Source organism: Bos indicus x Bos taurus, chromosome 13, assembly GCF_003369695.1.
Source record: "Bos indicus x Bos taurus breed Angus x Brahman F1 hybrid chromosome 13, Bos_hybrid_MaternalHap_v2.0, whole genome shotgun sequence".
NCBI classification, from domain to species: domain Eukaryota; kingdom Metazoa; phylum Chordata; class Mammalia; order Artiodactyla; family Bovidae; genus Bos; species Bos indicus x Bos taurus.
Genome location: NC_040088.1, coordinates 63,361,241 through 63,382,429, shown reverse-complemented (window position 1 = coordinate 63,382,429; position 21,189 = coordinate 63,361,241). Strand labels below are relative to the sequence as shown.

Below are 21,189 nucleotides of genomic sequence, written 5' to 3'. Positions count from 1 at the left end.
AATCTCTGATTAATTAGGGGAGCCACAGACATTCACACTAAAATTCAAGCGGGCTGAAGACTATCCCATTGATCTCTACTACCTCATGGACCTCTCCTATTCCATGAAAGACGACTTGGAGAATGTGAAAAGTCTGGGAACAGATTTGATGAATGAAATGAGGAGGATCACTTCAGACTTCCGAATTGGTAGGAATTTTGAGAAAATAATTTTCATTTTTGTAAATCTTAGCAGTTTTATCCTTCACTACATAAATGTGAGATTAGGAGGCTAGGTTTTAGCTTTTTCTTTCTGAGAGGACTGATACTCCTGTCACATGGCTAATGATTTTTCTGCCTCCTTGTTCCTCTCTCACTATAAAAAAGAAAGAAAGAGTCAGTCGTGTCTGACTCTCTGTGACTCTGGACTGTAGCCCGCCAGGTTCTTCTGTCATGGAATTTCCCAGGCAAGAATATTGGAATGAGTTTCCATTCCCTTCTCCAGGCGATCTTCCCGACCCAAGGATGGAACCTGGATCTCATGGATTGCAGGCAGATTCTTTACCATCTGAGCCACCAGGGGAGCCCTTCTTACTGGCTGCCATGTTATTTGACACACATTACACCACATAGAGAATAAACTGCATGTTTGTTGTTACAGGAGTTTACTCATTCATTTGTTGATCTTATAAACATGTTGATTACTTAGAGTTGATTTTTTTAATGCAGTTTAACCATCCACCCTCCATCCTCACTGCATGTGCGTTTTCCTCCACAGGGTTTGGTTCTTTCGTGGAGAAAACTGTGATGCCTTACATTAGCACAACACCAGCTAAACTCAGGAACCCTTGCACAAATGAACAGAACTGCACGAGCCCATTTAGCTACAAAAATGTGCTCAGCCTTACTGATAAAGGGGAAGTATTTAATGAACTTGTTGGTAAGCAGCGCATATCTGGAAATTTGGATTCACCAGAAGGTGGCTTTGATGCAATCATGCAAGTCGCAGTTTGTGGAGTGAGTGCATTCTTTCTCTACAGGGGATATTATTTGTGTGGAATTTAAGTGTGATTTTTCTGTCAGAAAATATTACCTTAATTTCTATACTATACTGATTAATCCCTTAAATTCCCTCCCAACTGCAAGTGGTTTAAAAAAAAGCATAGTTAATCTGGGTTTTAAAAGCCAAAATGCTCACCATTTGAAACAGTGGGGCAGCGTAGCTTTAGCTGGTGTCCTGGGTTTTTTAAGGAGGCTCAGGGTACCCTGGCTTTCAGCTTTGTGACTGAGATGGTATTAGGGTTATCTGAGACGTCACCAGGAACATTAAAAGTGCTCAAATAGATTGTGTGTCAGGCACCATTTTCCTTTGGTTAGTTTTCTTCTGCTTATCTTTGAGAGGCATCTTCCCCATGTCTTAGTAATTTAAAAAGAAAGTTTTAAGTCCTAGTGTGAAAGCTGTATATATTCTGAGAAGTCATATAATGTTTGCAATTTTAATTAGAAGATTTTCAACGACAGTAAGCTGATCCTCCATTGGACTGGTGCTTAGAATTTTTGACTCATTTACCAACCCAAAATTTTAGGTGACCTTTTAATGATGTAGCTGAGGACAGAAGTAGAAAACACTGTGAGCTAGATGAAGTTTTATCTGTCTCATTCCCCCCCCTTTTTCCTTACAGTACCCCTGTTCCCTAAAACACCTTTCTCTTCCGGATGCTTCTTAATGGTTACTTTTCAACCAGGTTTTAGTATGCTATTTGATACCCAAGATGATGATATAATACAGTGCTTGAGATAACAGTCTTTAGACTATTAGGACAAAGCTTCAAATGTTCCCATCACTGCTCATCCACTAGGCAGTTTCCTTCTCCTTAAGAGATAATAACAGGTACACCTTAGGAAGTTTAAATACGGTAATCCATAGATAGTGCAAGTAGCCAACAAACAGTTAACAACTGTATTATAGTCAGTCTTGACTTTTCATCAGGGTAGATGCAGTTTAAGGATAGTCTCCACTTTTAAAGGGGAAGAGTAGTTTTCCAGGCAGTGCTTAGCTTGATGCCTGTTTCCTCTCCAGCCATTCATTTGTGATCCCGCTAGAAGCTCATATGGAGAAAGCATTCTTTGCGCTGTCTCTGCCTGAACCTCAGCCTTGAGATTAAAACAGGCCATGGTATCCTGGCCGCTGCTCTCTGCTCCCTGTGCTGACTGAGAGTAACTGTTCCACTTACTTCTCTAAATGCAGAAGAGACATATTCCAGTTGGTCTGCCAGCATGAATAAACTTAATTCTTGCCTTCAAGGATTTTATAGTCTTAGGAAGATATATACAGATGTATGGAGTAAATAAAGACAGATGATTGTAAAATTACCATTCAACAGGATTTTACCACCACTTTAAATTTTTTGCTGAATAAGGTGGAGAATAAAATAAATGAACAAACAGTACTGATGGATTAAAAGGGGTGGAATTAAGCAGGATCAACTCTGAAGAAAATGCTTTTTATTAGAATTAAAAAGGGGAGGCTTTTTTAATATGGTGGCTGATAAAGGGAGTATGTGCTCCAGAAGGTGGAGTAGGTATGGATGGGAAGGGGAGATAACAGTGTTTAGATAAAGTTGGGTGTGGGCTGAGACGTTTTCATTTATTCATTAAGCACCTAGTAGAGATAAGATGATGCACAAAACCAGATGTGGTCCCTGCCCTGTGTGGAGTATAGCTACCTTTTAGTGGGGATAAGGACATTGACTTTAAAAGGTAGTTTTTAAAAAGCTGAGACAGACAGCTAGGCAAGGTGAAGTGTTACAGTGAGGCAGGGGCGTTTTATTTAGCGGGCTCAGTGCCTTTATCAGCGAGGATGTTATTAGCATTGTGAAAAGAGAAAATACAGAATTAAGTTGAAAGTATAGTGGTAGCCTGTATAAAGATTAAAAGATTTAATCTTTGCTGAATTTCTGTAGGTGGTATTTTAAAACTGAAATCCTTTTCTTTTCAAGTCCCTGATTGGTTGGAGGAATGTGACACGGCTGCTGGTGTTTTCCACGGATGCTGGGTTTCACTTCGCTGGAGATGGGAAACTTGGTGGCATCGTTTTACCGAATGATGGACAGTGTCACCTGGAAAATGATGTGTACACAATGAGCCATTATTACGTAAGTGCTTAGCGCCTTACATATTCAGTGGATTTGGGTTTTTAGAGTATTATGGGTAATGGGCTTGTGGGTTTTTCAGGATTGGGGTTTTGTTATTTTGGTAAGTTGGGCCCTGACCTAATGTGCAGGAAAGCTTTGTTGCTGTTCTGATGCTGTGGCTTTGTGCCTGCTTCTGCGTAGCTGAAGGCCTGGTGGTGAAGGGAGCTGCTGACTCCTGGCCCTGCACCCCAGCCCAAAGCTCTGTCTCCTCTCACTCGGTCCATCAAGGAGTACCAAGTTTGATACTATGTCTAAACAAATCATTTGTATAGTCTTACACTCCTTGTCTTATTTATATATGATTTAAGAAAGTAGGCATCCTGCCTCTACTGAAAATAAACATGGGCAGTTTATTCAAGGTCTGGAAGAAACCTAAATCTTGCTGAATCTTGGTCTTTTTCTTAGTGATAATATAACCTTTAATTATGGCAATTCTTCAATTTCATTGTTCTGACATTTAATATACATAGATAATCTTTTAAAAATCTTTTTTATTGAAATTTTTATGCACACTAAAGATAAAAAAGGTTCAGAAACCCACTAGACAGCACCTAGTTCAGCAATAATTTGTGTTGTTTCAGGCAGTCTTGTGTAAGTAATCCAGATATATCTGCAAATCATTATTTTCAGAAAGTTTTGAAAAACTAGAGTATATTGGATATAATTACATACTAAATTTTATTACTTAATTTCTTAGGATTATCCTTCTATTGCTCACCTTGTCCAGAAACTAAGCGAAAATAACATTCAGACGATTTTTGCAGTTACTGAAGAATTTCAGCCTGTTTACAAGGTAAATATATACTTGTGAGATCAAAATAGGAACACATTTCTAGATCCTTATTGTTTAGTCATCAAAGGCAAAATGATATGTCTGAATTGAAATGTGGGAAAATGTCATCAGATAGGCTAGATTTTACAAATGTGGTATTTTAATTACATTGCAAAACTAGTTTTTAGGTCTGACTCCTTACTTAGGATATATATCTAGAAATGGTTTTTAAAAATAAATAGTAGGCACTCAGTAGATGCTAATTAGTCAGATTTTATAGGTTTTATCTTTTAATTGCAGGAACTGAAAAATTTGATCCCTAAGTCAGCGGTAGGAACATTATCTGCAAATTCCAGCAATGTGATTCAGTTGATCATCGATGCGTACAATGTGAGTGCATTCTAAGTAAGATCTGTTTTGGGCAGTACCCTGTTGAGAATACTTTGCTTAAAAATAGTAAAACTCCTTTCATACACAATTTAGCAGGCCCCACAAGACAATGTAAAACTTGTATGTAAAATTCTGTATGTGGAGGAAAAACTCATTTTCTTACAAAAATGTGTTTGCAAGGCAAAATAAAAGGCATGGCGGGGGCTGGATTTCTAAATTCTGTTTGAATGTCATTAAGTAATAAGTCTCCTTTTTGGAAAACAAGTATGAAACAACTTTCATTTAGATTTATAGGATTACCTCAGTCTTCTGTACTTCCCTTCATTTTATAGATTCATTGATTTTGATGAATTGTGCCAGAAAAGCCTTTTATTTTTTTCTAATTCTTCTCTTGCCATATTTTCAGGGTACATAGTTCTCTGTTCTCAAGTGGTACACACACAGTCATATGTGCATGTACTATAAAATATATATGAATGCATACATGACTTATTAAAGTAAGATTTATAAGATTTTTACCCCATGTGGAAGGAAGTTGAAATTAAAAGAGGAATTGTTCATCTCGAGTTTAGTTCCGAGTACTTTAGGGATACTCATTAAGCCTTGGTCAGTAACTGTTGTAAGTCATCAGAGGCCTTTGTAATACAACTGTAACCATCCTGTGCTGCATACACCAGCTCCAGCCCTTCGACAAGTTGAATTTTATTTTCTACTTCATGCCAGGGGGTTACAAAATGTTTTGGAAAGACCCTACTCAGATTTTTACAGACTTTCTAGATTCTGGTTTTTCCCTGTCACCCCCATAGTCGTTCTGTCTTTACAGCATATCTTAATGCTTTCCTAACTCCATCTGTTGGGCTTCCCTGGTGGCTCAGAGGTTAAAGCGAGTGGTGTGACCAGGACTGAGCTCTCCGCTGCAGCCTTCTCCATTTGTCCTGCGCCCTCTGCTGTTCTACAAAAGCACTGGCTTGAATCCTCCCACTCTGGGTTTTCTTTCTTTGAGGGAGTGGGGGCAGGCCTGCAATGGCCCCTAAGCAGATTTATTTCCAGCCTATGTAGTAGGTTATTTACCTCTGTCCTTCGTGAGCTGAGGCTTCCCTGATGGCTCAGACGGTAAAGAATCCGCCTGCAGTGCAGAAGACCCAAGTTTGATCCCTGAGTTGGAAAGATCCCCTAGAGAAGGGAATGGCAACCCACTCTAGTATTCTTGCCTGGAGAAATCTATGGACAGAGGAGCCTTGTGGGCTATAGACCATGGGGCTACAAAGAGACATGACTGAGCGACTAACGCTAGTGAGCTACAAGTGGCAGGGCAGAGGAGAGTGTGTTGCCAGTGGGGAAAGAAAGTATTCTTTGTTCTTAGAACTCTTCATAATTAATATTAGGCCTCTGTGCTGTGTCATCATTAAAATTTTAACTAAATACTCTTTTCAGTTGTGTACATTATTTTGAATAATTGGTTATTTATTTGAGCCCATTTCTCTGGGTTTTGTGTTTTCTAGTCACTCAAGATTAGGCTTGCAGTATTTAAATAATACTGTTTTAACAGCTCATTTTATCCACTGGATTTATGAATTCAACTTGTTTTATAGTATCATTTGTTTGCCTTTCCTCTTATTAGTCTTTCTTTTAGTCCCTTTCTTCAGAAGTCATTTTGGAAAACAGCAAATTGCCGGAAGGAGTAACAATAAATTACAAGTCTTACTGCAAGAATGGGGTGAATGGAACAGGGGAAAATGGGAGAAAATGCTCTAATATTTCCATTGGGGATGAGGTATGTTTCATGAACATTTTTCTGAAGTAAAAGAAAAAGCTTACTTGTTTATAAGCAATTTAGCTTATAATTTGAGAAACAGTTAAATATAACTTGAGTAGCTTTTTGAAAAATTTTTAGTAGATTTAAATTGCTTAGTTTTTAACTTATCTTCTTGTTTTCCTTTTAAGGTTCAGTTTGAAATTAGCATAACTGCAAATAAATGTCCAAATAAGAACTCTGAAACCATTAAAATTAAGCCTCTGGGCTTCACTGAGGAAGTGGAGATTATCCTTCAGTTCATCTGTGAATGTGAGTGCCAGGGTGAAGGCATCCCAGGAAGCCCCAAGTGCCACGACGGCAACGGGACCTTCGAGTGTGGGGCCTGCAGGTGAGCGGGGGCGCGCACGGTCTCGGGGCATGGCAGCTGGGACATCCGGAGGCCGTCTGAGCTTCCTGGAATCTCTGTGGGAGCAGATGAATTACTCTGCCAACTACTGTTGCTCACCACAAGATCAATTTGTTGGTCTTGTGTGTGTGCTTTATAGAAAGCTCTTCTCTGCCTTTTTTCCTTTAGGCAGACTACTTTTTATTCTAAAATAAAAGCTTTTGTAGCCATCTAAGATGTTACTTAACAAATGTTTATGGTAGCATTTGGGTTTTTCTCTCATGATAGCAATCTGAACTCTGTAGAGCTCAGTAAGCTTATAGAAAATAATAGTGATTTTATATGGGAACTGGAATTAGGAATTAATAAAGGATGTTCACTTGTTATTACATGTACTTCTGCATTGTTGGAATAATTTTAATTCATATATTTGTAAAATTAAGAAAGCACTATTTTTAGAACATAGAATCTACTACTAACAGAACTTAAGTCAAATTAGTTTTAATTTTTATACTATAAATAAATCTTCCTATTTCATCTTTCTCCTATTTTTTTAGAACAGGAGAGAAGACTATTTTGATTCAACTGTCAGCTCCCAAATGACTAGGCTTTGAAGGGTTTTTAATCATGAGGAAAATTAATGACTATTTTGCCATCATTTACTAGCTTTCTATTCTAAACAACAAAATGTTACATTTTTTATTTTCCATGTCATATCCTGAGTTGTATAGATACATTTTTAGTAAAATATTATCTGAAAGATCTTGAAAATGTTTTGCCTTCTTTTTGTGTATTTACCAGATACTGTATTATACCAGTGTGTATAAGCACTATAAAAAGTGTCTGAAAAGTCTGAATCCTTAAATTTATTTTTAAACATTATGGTAGTTACATTTTTAAATGATACTTTTAGTATGGTTTTCAACTTCCATGTACTTTTTGGGCTGTGTTTTTATCAGTTCAGTCGTTCAGTTGTGTGTTTTTATACTTTTTAGTATAAAAATTGGGTATAAACATTTAGTATAAAAATTGGGCAAATAATAGTAAATGTAATATACAGCATATCCTTTGGAAACATACCACACTCTTTAAAAATAAGTTTATCCTTTGTTTCCAAATGTTGTGTTTACCTGTTCATTGCTAGATTGTATTTTCATTTTGATCAGAATGGTTACTTTCCTAAAGAGGAATTTGTTCCTAGGCCCCTGTGTAGACTCCGTGTGGACTTGAATGGCTGTGTGTGTGTGTGTACACATGTACATATGTACACTTCTGTGACACATATTATATAATTGCAGTCTGAAGATAATGTTTATAGTTTTATTTCCTCTCTTTCTCACCACTTGTTACTTTCAATTCTTTTTGTGTGACTGAAATTTTGGATTCTTTGTTCAGGTGCAACGAGGGACGTGTCGGGAGACACTGTGAATGTAGCACAGATGAGGTGAACAGCGAAGACATGGATGCCTACTGCAGGAAAGAAAACAGTTCAGAAATCTGTAGCAACAATGGAGAGTGTGTCTGTGGACAGTGTGTGTGTAGGAAGAGGGACAATACAAATGAAATTTATTCTGGCAAATTCTGCGAGTGTGATAATTTCAACTGTGATAGATCCAATGGCTTAATATGTGGAGGTGAGAATGGGTCTGAAAGTGGTTATAAAATGTGGTCCTGTCTAATATAATGAAACATGTTGCACGTTTGCTTAGTGAATAAATAGAAAAGGGGCACCATTGAGGGCCACTCCCTCCTGTGGATACTTTCTTACATATTCTTGCTTGTTTTCATTTTTCAGTGTTGTGATTATATTGTTACCACTGTTGTGAGAAATGAGATTTTTAATTGCAGGAAATGGTGTTTGCAAGTGTCGAGTGTGTGAGTGCAACCCTAACTACACCGGCAGCGCCTGTGACTGTTCTCTGGATACCACTTCCTGCATGGCCGTGAATGGACAGATCTGCAATGGCCGCGGCGTCTGCGAGTGTGGTGCCTGTAAGTGTACAGACCCCAAGTTCCAAGGGCCAACCTGTGAGATGTGTCAGACCTGCCTTGGAGTCTGTGCTGAGCATAAGTAAGTATTTCTCAGTTGCTTGAAATAGGTGATTGCTCACTGTTCGCCTGTGTATGAACACACGGTCCATAGAACAGTGCTAATACTAGGCCACGCTGTAAATAAAGTATCTGTCACATTGAAGCCCACTTTTTAAATCTAAAAATTCTCAATCGCTAGTGTTTGCACATGATAGTGAATTGTATCCTATGAGGGTGGTGGTACCATTATTTCAACCTGAATTTTGTATTTAATTGAATCCATGTGGTAACCTTTGTTAAATTAGTATTACCAATTGCTAATTAATTTATTTACTGCCTTTTGACTAAATAAAATGGAAGGTTTTGTCCCTTGCAGAAAGAACCATAATACCAGCAATACATTTCAAAAGTTATTTTGGCTTTATATTGTATATTTCATATCTGATAGGGCTAGTTTTAGCTTACTACTGTTATTTCTTTTGGAGGATTTTAGTTTGGGCTGTAATAAATCTGTAATTTCACTTAGGAAGCTAGCGTCTTTATGTTTAGTTTTCCCACCAAGAAATGTCATATGTTTTTTCATTTATTCATATCTTCTTTCATCTCTCTTGGCCTAATTTGGTCAAATTTTGAGTCTAGCACAGAAAATAATCTTTAAGCAAATATTATTATAAATAATAAATATAATCATTTGCATTTTAACAGAGAATGTGTTCAGTGCCGAGCCTTCAATAAAGGAGAGAAGAAAGACACATGTGCTCAGGAATGTTCACATTTCAACATTACCAAGGTTGAAAATCGGGACAAATTGCCCCAGCCAGGCCAGGTGGATCCCTTGTCCCACTGTAAGGAGAAGGACGTTGACGACTGCTGGTTCTACTTCACATACTCCGTGAATGGGAACAATGAGGCCACTGTTCATGTTGTAGAGACTCCAGGTAGAAATCTGATCATTTCAAAGTTTTTTGCATTTTCTTTTATATCTTTCTGCTGCTTAGAGCTTTTGGCAGTTCCCCTCTATCCCTGGGTTGGGAAGATCCCCTGGAGAAGGGAAAGGCTACCCACTCCAGTATTCTGGCCTGGAGAATTCGATGGACGGTCCATGGAGTCGCAAATAGTCAGACATGCCTAAGCGACTTTCACTCACTCAGATCTAGGAACAGCTTCCAGCTACTTTACATGACTACTTTACATTCAAGTTGGGGCATTTTGAATCTCTTCAAGCTTAAAAGAGTATTTAATTAACTATAAGAAATAAGGGAAAGAGAAAGCAAATTTTATGTTATGGAGAGTTTGAAGAGTAAATGCAGTAACCCATATAAAGCCCTTAGCACAGTGCCTGATAGAAGGTACTCAGTAACATCATTACTAGTGATATTTTTAATAGCAGCTTGATTTAGGCTTGGGCACTGGGAAAGATAATTTGTTAAAGGGTATTATATGGCATGAATTTGTTCTGCTTTTCAAGAGATGAATCATTTTTATCTTTTTTTTTTCTGGGAACTTTTAATACGTTCTTAGAATTTTCTACATTTGTGATTATTATTGGAATGTAAGTTTTCATTTCTCTAGGATAAATGTTAGGAATTGGGGAGAGGGCATATATTTAACTTCAAAAGAAACAGCCAAACTTTTTTAAAGCCTCTGTTGTTGTTTTGCATTTTCAGGTATGTGTATTTCACATACTGTTTTTTGAAGACCAGAAGCTTAAATTTTACCAGGTTTTTCTTTTGTAGATCTCGTTTCTTACTATGTTAGAACTCTCTTCATAACTCAGCTTCATAAGTATTTTTCTCCTGTGTTTTCTTCTGAAAGTTTTAGTTTCTGGCTTTGCATTTAGGTTCATAACGTATTTTGAGCTGCTCTCAGTATCTGGAGTGGAGGTCCAGTTATTTGTAGGTAGATTTCCAGCAGTTCTTGTACCATTTCTGGAAAAGGCTGACCTCTCTCCACTTTGGGTGAAAATAAGATGACCGTATGTGTGTGGGCCTGTTTCTGACTTTTGATTCTGTTCCATTAATTTAGGCATCTGTCCCTTAGCCAATACCACACTGTCTCAATTACTGTTGCTTAACGGCTAGTTTTGGTAATGTAAGTTGTCCAACTTTTTTTTTCCTGAAAGTGTTTTTGAGACACTTTGCTAGTTCTCCTACTTCTTTGTAAATTTTAGAATTCACTTGCTTGATATCCCACACATGTCCTGCCAGGATTTTGATTGGGATAATATTGAGTTTATAGATCAAATTGGGAGAGCATTGACATCTTCTAATCAATGAACATAGATAAAATCTCTCCATTTATTCAGGTCTTTAACTTTTTTAAAAATCAGATCAGATCAGTCGCTCAGTCGTGTCCGACTCTTTGCGACCCCATGAAACGCAGCACACCAGGTCTCCCTGTCCATCACCAACTCCTAGAGTTCACTGAGACTCACATCCATCGAGTCAGTGATGCCATCCAGCCATCTCATCCTCTGTCGTCCCCTTCTCCTCCTGCCCCCAATCCCTCCCAGCATCAGAGTCTTTTCCAATGAGTCAACTCTTCGCATGAGGTGGCCAAAGTACTGGAGTTTCAGCTTTACATCATTCCTTCCAAAGAAATCCCAGGGCTGATCTCCTTCAGAATGGACTGGTTGGATCTCCTTGCAGTCCAAGGGACTCACAAGAGTCTTCTCCAACACCACAGTTCAAAAGCATCAATTCTTTGGCTCTCAGCCTTCTTCACAGTCCAACTCTCACATCCATACATGACCACTGGAAAAACCATAGCCTTGACTAGACGAACCTTTGTTGGCAAAGTAATGTCTCTGCTTTTGAATATGCTATCTAGGTTGGTCATAACTTTCCTTCTAAGGAGTAAGCGTCTTTTAATTTCATGGCTGCAGTCACCATCTGTAGTGATTTTGGAGCCCAGAAAAATAATCAGTATTCAGTAATTTTTAGCATATAAATCTTGTACATGTTTTATTAGGTTTATATATAGGTATTTCGTGATTTTGGTGCTATTGTAGATAATACTATTTTCTGAGGTTCAGTTTCTAATATATAGAAATCCGGTTTGGTATAATTCATAGAAATACATGATTTTTACTTACTGACCATGTACCTTATGATCTTGTAAACTTATCTGTTACTTCCAGTATCTTTTTTTATAGGTTCTTTTGGATAGTGTGCCCCAAGACTTCACTTATCTTGGAGTTTCAATTCCTGTGTCTTTTGTGAGACTGCACAGCTCTCTGTGGTTTTGGCTGCACTTTCATAGGCTAACCCCCTTGTGTGTGTATCCTTTGCTTTTCACTTTACAGAGTGCCCCACTGGTCCAGACATTATTCCAATTGTAGCAGGTGTGGTTGCTGGAATTGTTCTTATTGGCCTTGCATTGCTGCTGATTTGGAAGCTTTTAATGATCATTCATGACAGAAGGGAATTTGCCAAATTTGAGAAGGAAAAAATGAATGCCAAATGGGACACGGTAAGTTGGAAAACATCTAAAATGGAAAGCGTTTCATAAAGTAAATGTAACGCTTCTAAGACTTGTTTATTAGCTCTAAAGCTGATTGTTAAAGTCCTTTAAATATTTCATTTGCCCCCCAGAATTTATTATTCAGGAAACTTGCATTCAGTGAAAAACAGAAAACATCTTAAATACACCCCATTAAAAGAAAACAGTTGTAAGAATGTTTCTTCAGGTTACTGTGGTATTTTTATTTTCTTAATAATTTTAATCTTAACTCTGCTCTTCTGCCTTTTCTTTTTATATAAAATAGAATCCTGGGGACTTCCCTGGTGGTGCAGTGGTTAACACTCATTTCTAATACAAGGGGTGTGGGTTCAATCCCTGGTTGGGGAACTTAGATCCCACATACTTGGCATGACCAAAAAAATGAAAACCCTACATAACTTCAGACTATTCAGTGGAAAGCTGCTGCTTTTTTTTAACAACCCTAAGTAGAAATCAGCCACTCAAAAGACTACATGCTGTGTAATTCAATTTATATAATAGTCTGCTGCTAAGTCACTTCAATCATGTCTGACTCTGTGTGACCCCATAGACGGCAGCCCACCAGGCTCCCCCGTCCCTGGGATTCTCCAGGCAAGAACACTGGAGTGGGTTGCCATTTCCTTCTCCAATGCATGAAAGTGAAAAGTGAAAGTGAAGTCTCTCAGTTGTGTCGGACTCTTAGCGACCCCATGGACTGCAGCCCACCAGGCTCCTCCGCCCGTGGGATTTTCCAGGCGAGAGTACTGGAGTCTAGAAAAGGCAAACCTGTGGGGACTAAACCTATGGTCTCTAAATTGCCCAGATGGGTGTCTTCATACATTTGAAAATTCATGAAACTATGTACTTTAAAAGGGTATTTTTACTCTGCAAATTACAACTCAGTAACCTTGTTTTGTACAAAACTTAAAAGCTGTAAGTGATGAAAATGTATGTCAGCATTTAGTGCTTTGAAATGTGGGGTTGGAGGCTAGTGTGGCCACATGTTGGCTGTCTTGTATTCATCTTTTGATACAAGAAGGCAGTGACAATCTTCAGTATTCTTCAGGTGTAAATGAATTTTAGTCATTTGCATTTTACAACAATTTGCTTGGATTTTAAAAAAATAATTTTGGAAGCGTAAGAATAGTAAAAATTGTCTTTTATAAACACTCACTATACATGTCAGTTTTTTTCTGATGAAATCATTAGAAACTATTTCTTTTACTTTAGCAAGAAAATCCGATTTACAAGAGTCCTATTAATAATTTCAAGAACCCAAACTATGGACGTAAAGCTGGTCTCTAAATTGCCGTTCGTATTTTCTTCATTTTCTGTCTTGGCATGTCTTTACTGCACTGCGTGTCTTTTATCACTATTGTTTTTTTTTCCCTCCAAAGTCTGGCTTTATTTATATGGCTATACTATGGCTTTTCTTTCTGTGTGTTAATAGTAGTATTTAGAAGGGCTTTGGCTTAAGCTTTATGGTATAGAAGCAGCAACTGTGTTGTAGTGAAAAGAACGTGTGTTGTGATCAGACTGACCTGGGTCGAGTCCCAGCTCTTCTGCTTAGGTAGAATGGCACTGGGTCACTGCACTTCCCAGAGCTTTAACAGGGAGTCAGTAACTACACTGTGTTGTTTTTGGCTAATGACTACAGTATTTGATAGCAGCCTGTCAGTTATAATCCTCACTAGAGTCCTTTGCTTTAGGTGATATTATCATCCTTATATGATAACATCCTTATATATAATATCCTTTATTTAACAAATTATTATTTGTAAGTTTTAGAGTGAAAGTGAACATGAAAATTAAATTTCATGTAGAGAAAAACCCTACTAGAGTTTTAAATAAAAACTTTGCTGAAAATTTCATAGTGGTAATAAAGCTTGGTTCACCTGTTCTCTAAGGTAAGGAAAAGTTATTTTGGTGAGTGTATGCTCTACCTGGGTGACAAATGTATCATTTCCTCTTTTATCAACACTGGACAGGCTTTTTCCTTATAACTGAATTTTCATGAAATGTTTCTAGCATGTTTTAATAAAATTATGTAAACCCCTAATACTCTGATAAAAAGGTTGTGATTAGAACCAATTCTCCTGACTGGTGATCCTGAACTCCTTCCTTTCCTTTATTCTTATTTCACATATGAGAAGACTGAGGCACAGAAGAGTTCGGTAACTTGACCAAGTTCACAAAACTAGTTAGTGGAAAAGCTGAGATTCAAACCCAGGCCACTGGGCTCCAGGGTCTGGGTTCTTAACCACTGCATTGAACTGGTAGCAATCAACATGTCTTCAGCAGACACTGTTACCTGGTTAGGAGGAGGGAGATCACTATAGGAAATGACAGTCTTTGCTATTTCTAGTAACTTAAGAATGTTAGTGTTACTGTGACACTACTGGATGGGGAAGTCACTGTTATACCCAGAAACCCATCAATGCAGATTTGTTTGTTTACTGTGATGAATGAGAGTATACTTACAACAACACGGTAAGATTTTAAAGTATAGAAATGTTTCTTATTTTTAAGAGATACAGGGAGTACTGATAACATTAGAAACTATTATGTGTCCAATTAAGCAGATCTTAAGAATTTTGAAATGGCAAAGTTAAATTTGATGGCAGAAAATTATTGTCAGATCCATCTTGAGTAAGACTTCCCTGTAGCTCAAATGGTAAAGAATCTGCCTGCCATGCAGGAAACCTGGGTTGGGAAGTTCCTCTGGAGAAGGGAATGGCAATCCACTCTAGTATTCTTGCCTGGAGAATTCCATGGACAGAGAAGCCTGATGGGCTACAGTCCGTGGGGTCGCAAAGAGTTGGACACGACTGAGCGACTAACATACACATACACCATCTTGCGTGGTCTGGTACATTTTCTTAGTAGTATGAGACTTAATATTCTTTTCTTCCTCACTTAGAGCTTTACAGAATGAATGTCATTTTTAGAAGGAAACTAATCTGCTAGTTTTTTTTTTTTTCCTTTTTTCCTTTCCAATTTCTGTCATAATCAGATATTGACATTTTATATGGATACTTAACATGAAAAAATTTCTGTATCTCCTATTGAAAGGTGAAATTTTTACCTTGCTATATGTTAAATTGTGTTTTGAAGGAAATTATCAGTAACAGCGAAACTTCATGTTTTTATTGTTAAGTCAATTTTTGGTACACTGTTACTTCAGCCAAAATAACCATTTTGGATAATTCAAGGTGTGAAAGTTTTGTGAAAATTTTTTTATTCGTTAGTGAAATTCAGGAAAATTAATGGGTACTGGTTATTCTGAGATGTTTTCTCAAGAAAAACTAAAGTAGAAATAAACAGTAGATATTAATGAATGAGCATTAAGAAATTAAATCATGGCTTACAAAGCACTTTTCCAGTATGGGACCAAGGTTGCTGGTCAGTTATGTCATTAACATATTTCAGATAAATAGGCAGGCAGTCCTCAGCACATAAGACTATTCATGTAGGTACATTTAAAAAAAATCAAATCATCAACTCTGTTAAAGCTGTTCATATATAAACACATTAAATGTGGGCTGCTAATCTCCCACAGTGGTGCACTGCATTTCTAATATGCAACAGAAATGATGCTGTAACCACATCAGGCCTTCCAGAGTAAGCACGGACGACATTTACTGAGAACAGAGGACTTCCCTGCTGAATGTAACCCTGTTCCTCTTGATTTAAACAGGCTTTGCTTTTTGTTGGGATGGGGAAGGGTTGCACTCTGAACGATGGGAACTAATATGCATTATTTTAGCTTAACCTCCATTTAAGATGATGCCCAACGCAGATGGTTTAATCTCTTACCTCTAACCTTGCATGTTAAAATTTTGTTTGGATGGACTTTGAAATAATAATATATATGAAATAATAAATAGAAATGTGTACATGAAAAGGCAGTGTTTTCTCCAAAGGTAAGTTCTGCCATGTAAATTGTACTTTGGTTTCATCTGTGTAACTTAGGCTTTTTTTTTTCTTCTCCATGTTTTATTACCTCTCTTACAGTTTTTAAGTATTAAATATTAGATTTATCTAATGCATTAAAGAAACAATGATAATTTTTTTCCTAGCATATTTGAAAAAAAATGGGAGTTCTAGCCTTGCATGATAGGAAGGTGGAAATAGACTCACTTATTTGTACTTGATTACTCATTAGGAATGTAGTTGCTAGGATCCATACTCCAGTCTCCATTATGAAATGTCTGTTACAATACCATTGGGGATCCAGTTGGGACGAGAGCTCAGAATTTGATATCTGATGTGATTTTTGTCATCCAGATTATATAATGTTTATCTCTGAGGGATCCTGAGTTCTTCTGTGTTTCAGAAATGACCAGGCAGGTTGTGCTTTGTAGGGCGGAGTGAAGGCACAGTGTCAGGTTCCAGACTAACTGCTGAACTGAAGTCAGAGTGGTTTATTTGGTGTTTCTCAAGACACAGCCTTTATATGTTTTACTTTCCCTCAATGAATTCTTAGTCTTTTTAAAGATGGCATTGTCTGCTTTCTCTTTCCCACTCAAGACATACATATGTACCCTTAAAAACTTCTCAACCATATAGATTTCTGACTCTGCATGTGTATATGCTTCTATAGACCTTTCCGTGTTTTATCTGTAGTCAATTTCATTTTGACAATATTGTTAATCTCAGTCAATCCCTTTTCTCTTATGCTGTTCCCATTTTATGTATGTAATTCTCTTGTGTACTGTTTCAGAGTTCTTTATCTTCATGTTTGTCATCCACCAAACTATACCCTTCTAGGAGGAAGAAATTGGGGCAATGAAAGCGATATCCAAATGTAACCTGAAGTAAAGTGTGGATAAAATTTAAAAGCAAAAATTACCCTATAACCTCAAATGGTTCTATAGTAAAATACGAAACTAAATAGCATTTAAAAATCTTAAAACATTTATTTGATTTGTACTCACTTATTTCCTCTGAGATAGGAATGTTTGCCTGTATTTCTCATTTGACTTTCAAGCCTATCTTCAGTTTTAAAGAATAGAAAAAGAATGCTATAGAAGATATTAAAATGTATAATATAGAATGAGAATTTTTTAAGAAAATTACATGTTTTAAAACATCACTGTCAGTGAAGTTTGACTCTTGAAAGATCTCTCATGTTTATGGCTTGGAATCATTTAACTCTTCAGTAAAATATAGTGTCAAAAATAAAATGTTTCTTCAGCATATAGAAGAATAGCAGCTATTTCATGAAGAATAGTAATGATTTTTGTCTAAGCACATTTGGCACTGTGCCCACCTGTGACAGTCTTCCTCAGCATCTCTGCACCCTGAGTGGCAAAGCCTCAGAAGAGCACCTCCCTCACAGACAAGAAAGCCAAGCACTCTCTTCATTATCAAGCACCTTTGTGCACAATAAGGATTAAGAATCAGGCAGTTGATGGCAGAAGAGTTTGTTAAAAACTAGTTTCAAGACAGTATTCAGAACTAGTTTAAAAAAGAGAAGCCGTTGACAGCAGATCACTAGTGGAGGAAGGACTTTTCAGAAAGGAAAAGTGCCTTTTCAGGGGCACCTTTAGCCTTGTGGGGCAAAGCTTTCATTTTTCATTTTTTGTAAGCTTTTGATATCTGGACAGATCAAATGGAAATGACTTAAGAAAATGGTCTTTAATTTTAATATTGTTTTTTGAAGTTAGAATGACTTTAGTAGAGTAACTGATAATTTTTTTCTTTTTTCTTTCTTAGGGTGAAAATCCTATTTACAAGAGTGCTGTGACAACTGTTGTTAATCCGAAGTACGAGGGGAAATGAGCACTGCCTGTGTGTACCCACAGCACTGCAGGCAAAGTAGTAATTCCACAGTCACAGTAAGAGAGCTTCAGGGCAGTGTCACCATGGTTCTCTCATGGGCAGGTTCTGAAAATGTACAATATGTATAATTTGAAAATTTTTTTATTATTTTGAAAATAATGTTATAACCAATGCCAGGGACTGACAAAAGACTTGAGACAGGATGGTTATCCTTGTCATCTAAGGTCACAATGTGCCTTTTTGACCTTTTCTCCTGGACTAGTGAAATCCAGCTCTTACTGGATTAAGCAGTATTTCTAGAGTGATTGAAAGGCAGTAGTTAACGAGGATGATATAAGATTTTCTGTTAAGTGTTAAACTGATTTCTAGCTTTGCAGACATGTCATTTTTCAGTTATACAGAATCCAAAGTAATGTCCTTCTAGCTAGTTTAGAATCGTTTTAATGTATTGTTTTGCTATTTGCCTGTTAGATATGACTGATGACATACCTGAAAGATGAGTATGCTAGGAGTTACAGGTGTAAAATAGTGAAATATTTGATCTGCAAAGGCCATGGGGAAAGTCAGAGCTAGGAAGGGAAAACATAGCTTTAAAACCTGTGTGCCATTTTAAGAGTTACTTAATTTTGGTAACTTTTATGCCTTCTCTTTGTAAATTCAAGTCTTGGGAAATTTTCTGCAAAAAGTCCTTGATTTAGCATTATCTACATAAAGGCCTTAATTTACATAGTATTTGCTAAATTGAGGACCTCTGGGTGAATTTTATTTTATTCATTTTCTTTTTAAAGCCTGGTGGTTTTATCACCTCTTCTAATCATTTAATGTATTTGTTTGCAATTTGGGGTAAGACTTTTAAAAAATCAGTACTTTTTCATCGATGTTTTAGCTGTACATTTGCCTTTTTATTGAACACGTGAAGTTGTACTGTGGCTCATGCAATAGCTATCACTTAAGCATTTCTTACTTTCCATTAGTGCTGTAACAGACCACTGTATATTTACTTCTCACTGTTTGAGTTTCCTGTTTTGTTTCATACTATTCACCTTATTTTAAGTGCCTTTTAATTTTAACAGTTCACTTTTTACAATGCTGTTTTAGTGAAGTTATTTATTAAATAAAGATGCTTAGAATATTTAAATCAGATGTTTGGGCTCTGTATATTTTGTTAGTTGGTATACGTGAAGTTTTTATAGCTTAAAAAATTTCTGATATTTTACTTAAGCCAAAAGAGAGAAAGAAGGTAGGTAGGTAGAGTAAAATAAGATGTCAGTCTATTTTTTGGCTCTCCAAATACTGGACAAATCTGCTTCTCTTCCATCCCTAGGAGCTGGGTTTCATTCCTACATTAAGCAGAATTAACTCTCTAAGAACATGATCTTACAGCTGTTGACTTAAAGCTGGAAACTATATCATTTTACTTAAGATTCAGACAGGAAATTGTTAGGAGTTTTTTAAATTTTCATTTGTCTTTGGTTTATTTATGTTATAAAGTATATGTATCCATAAAAAATACTTGTGTGAAGCTTTTGAAAGAAATAGGTCCCTTGCTGGACCATTGCAAGTGTCAGATGTGGGAAGCCCTGTGGGAGAAGTCCCAGCACACTGGCAGTGCCCCTCCTGGTTTTAAAAATGGGTACCTTTTTTTACCTCTCCTGCTTAAATGCATTTCCTAGCTTAGAGTAAATCATCTTTGAGGATTATACCTCTTTGAGAAAAAGAACCATCCATTTCACCTGCTTCATTTTCCATTCCTGCCACCTACACTGCCGTGTGGTTCAACTCATTTCCTTACACCCACAGTATAACTGAATTCGTATTTTTTGCTCCACAAGTTTGCTTTTTTTAATGAGATTTTAAAAAATAATATAGGAACATAGTCTACTTTCTCTAATACATGATTTTTCTCCTGACATATGTTTTTATATACAGTTACAATATGAGCCAGTCATCCCAACCCTGTGCATATATTAAGGAGAAAACTCTTAATTTGAAAAGATATTTAGACATACATGTACACATTGGAATACCACTCAATCATAAAAAATGAAATAATGCCATTTGCAGCAATATGGATGGACCTAGACATATCATACTAAGTCAGAGACATAAATATCCTATGATATCACCTACATGTGCATTGTAAAAACAGTGATACAAATAACCTTATTTACAAAAGAGAAACAGACTCAGACATAGAAAAACAAACTTATGGTTACCAAAAGGGATTGGGGCAGGGAGATAAATTAGGAGTTTGGGATGAACCTATACACACTACTATATAGTAAACTATAGTAAAATAGGTAAACATCAAGGACTTCTGTATAGCACAGGGAACTATACTCAGTATCTTGTACTAACCTAAAATGGGAAAGAATATATATATAAAACAATCACTCATCTGTATAACTGAAACTAAGAGACTGTAAATTAACATCAATTTAAAGATTCCTAGAAAGGAAACAGGAAAATAAGGGAATCAAAGTATGTATATATAAAAAAAAAAAACCCACCAATTAAGACAGGAAAGAGGAACAAAAATGATAGAAGTCATATAAAAAACAGTTAACAAAATGGAAATAGTAAGTGCTTCTCTTACTAAAAGTAATCAGTAATTACTTTAAATGTAAACAGTTTAAATATACCAATCAAAAGCTATAGATTACCTGAATGGAGAGAAAAAATTCAACTGTATGTCGTGTATGAGACTTGCTTTTGATCTCAGGACACATGCAGCAAGTAAAAGAATGGAAAAAGATAAAATAGCAACCAAGAGTGGCCACACTCACGTCAGACAAAGTAGACTCTAAACATTACGTAAAGATAAGGTCCACAAGATAAAGCAGTTGTAAGTATGTGCTTAGTTGTTTAGCCGTGTCCTACTCTTTGTGACCCCATGGGCTGTAGCCTGCAGGCTCCTCTGTCCATGGGGATCTTCCAGGCAAGAATAACTGGAGTAGGTTGCCATGCCCTCCAGGGGATCTTCCCAACCCAGGGATCGAACCCAGGTCTCCGGTATTGCAGACGGATTGTTTACTGTCTGAGCCACCAGGGAAGCCCAAGAATACTGGAATGGGTAGCCTATCCCTTTCTCCAGGGGATCTTCTGGATCCAGGAATCAAACCAGAGTCTCCTGCATTTCAGGCGGCCTTTTTACCAGCTGAGCTACCAGGGAAGCTCAGTTATAAGTATACAGTTACCTAACACAGTGTATACATATATTTCACAGTATATACATAAAACATTATGTTGTACACCTTAAATGTATTGAAGTTTTACCAATTATACTTTGATATGATAGAGAATAGAAAACCAATAGGAAAAAATGAAACTAAAAGTTGGTTTTCTGAATATGTCAACAAAGTTGACAAACTCTAAGGAAAAAAATGAATGACTCAAAAGTAGATATTTCAACATAAAAC

The 21,189-nt window shown here is 36.9% G+C and overlaps 1 protein-coding gene across 3 annotated transcripts in view; it reads left to right on the top strand.

Moving 5' to 3' along the window:
- Positions 1–18,913, top strand: part of ITGB1 (integrin subunit beta 1) — a 43,625-nt gene extending 24,712 nt beyond the window's left edge. For 2 of the 3 annotated variants that reach the window (XM_027560010.1, XM_027560009.1), the window contains exons 5-16: positions 18–188; positions 757–995; positions 2,978–3,133; positions 3,870–3,965; positions 4,245–4,334; positions 5,968–6,108; positions 6,279–6,478; positions 7,871–8,109; positions 8,324–8,546; positions 9,212–9,444; positions 11,811–11,977; positions 17,705–18,913. In XM_027560010.1, coding sequence (XP_027415811.1) covers positions 18–188; positions 757–995; positions 2,978–3,133; positions 3,870–3,965; positions 4,245–4,334; positions 5,968–6,108; positions 6,279–6,478; positions 7,871–8,109; positions 8,324–8,546; positions 9,212–9,444; positions 11,811–11,977; positions 17,705–17,770 — 2,021 coding nt within the window. In that variant the 3' untranslated portion in view covers positions 17,771–18,913. Of the gene's footprint in view, positions 1–17; positions 189–756; positions 996–2,977; positions 3,134–3,869; positions 3,966–4,244; positions 4,335–5,967; positions 6,109–6,278; positions 6,479–7,870; positions 8,110–8,323; positions 8,547–9,211; positions 9,445–11,810; positions 11,978–13,216; positions 13,298–17,704 lie in introns of all 3 variants that reach the window. The other variant, XM_027560008.1, reaches the window with a different exon arrangement.
- The last annotated feature ends 2,276 nt before the right edge of the window (positions 18,914–21,189 follow it).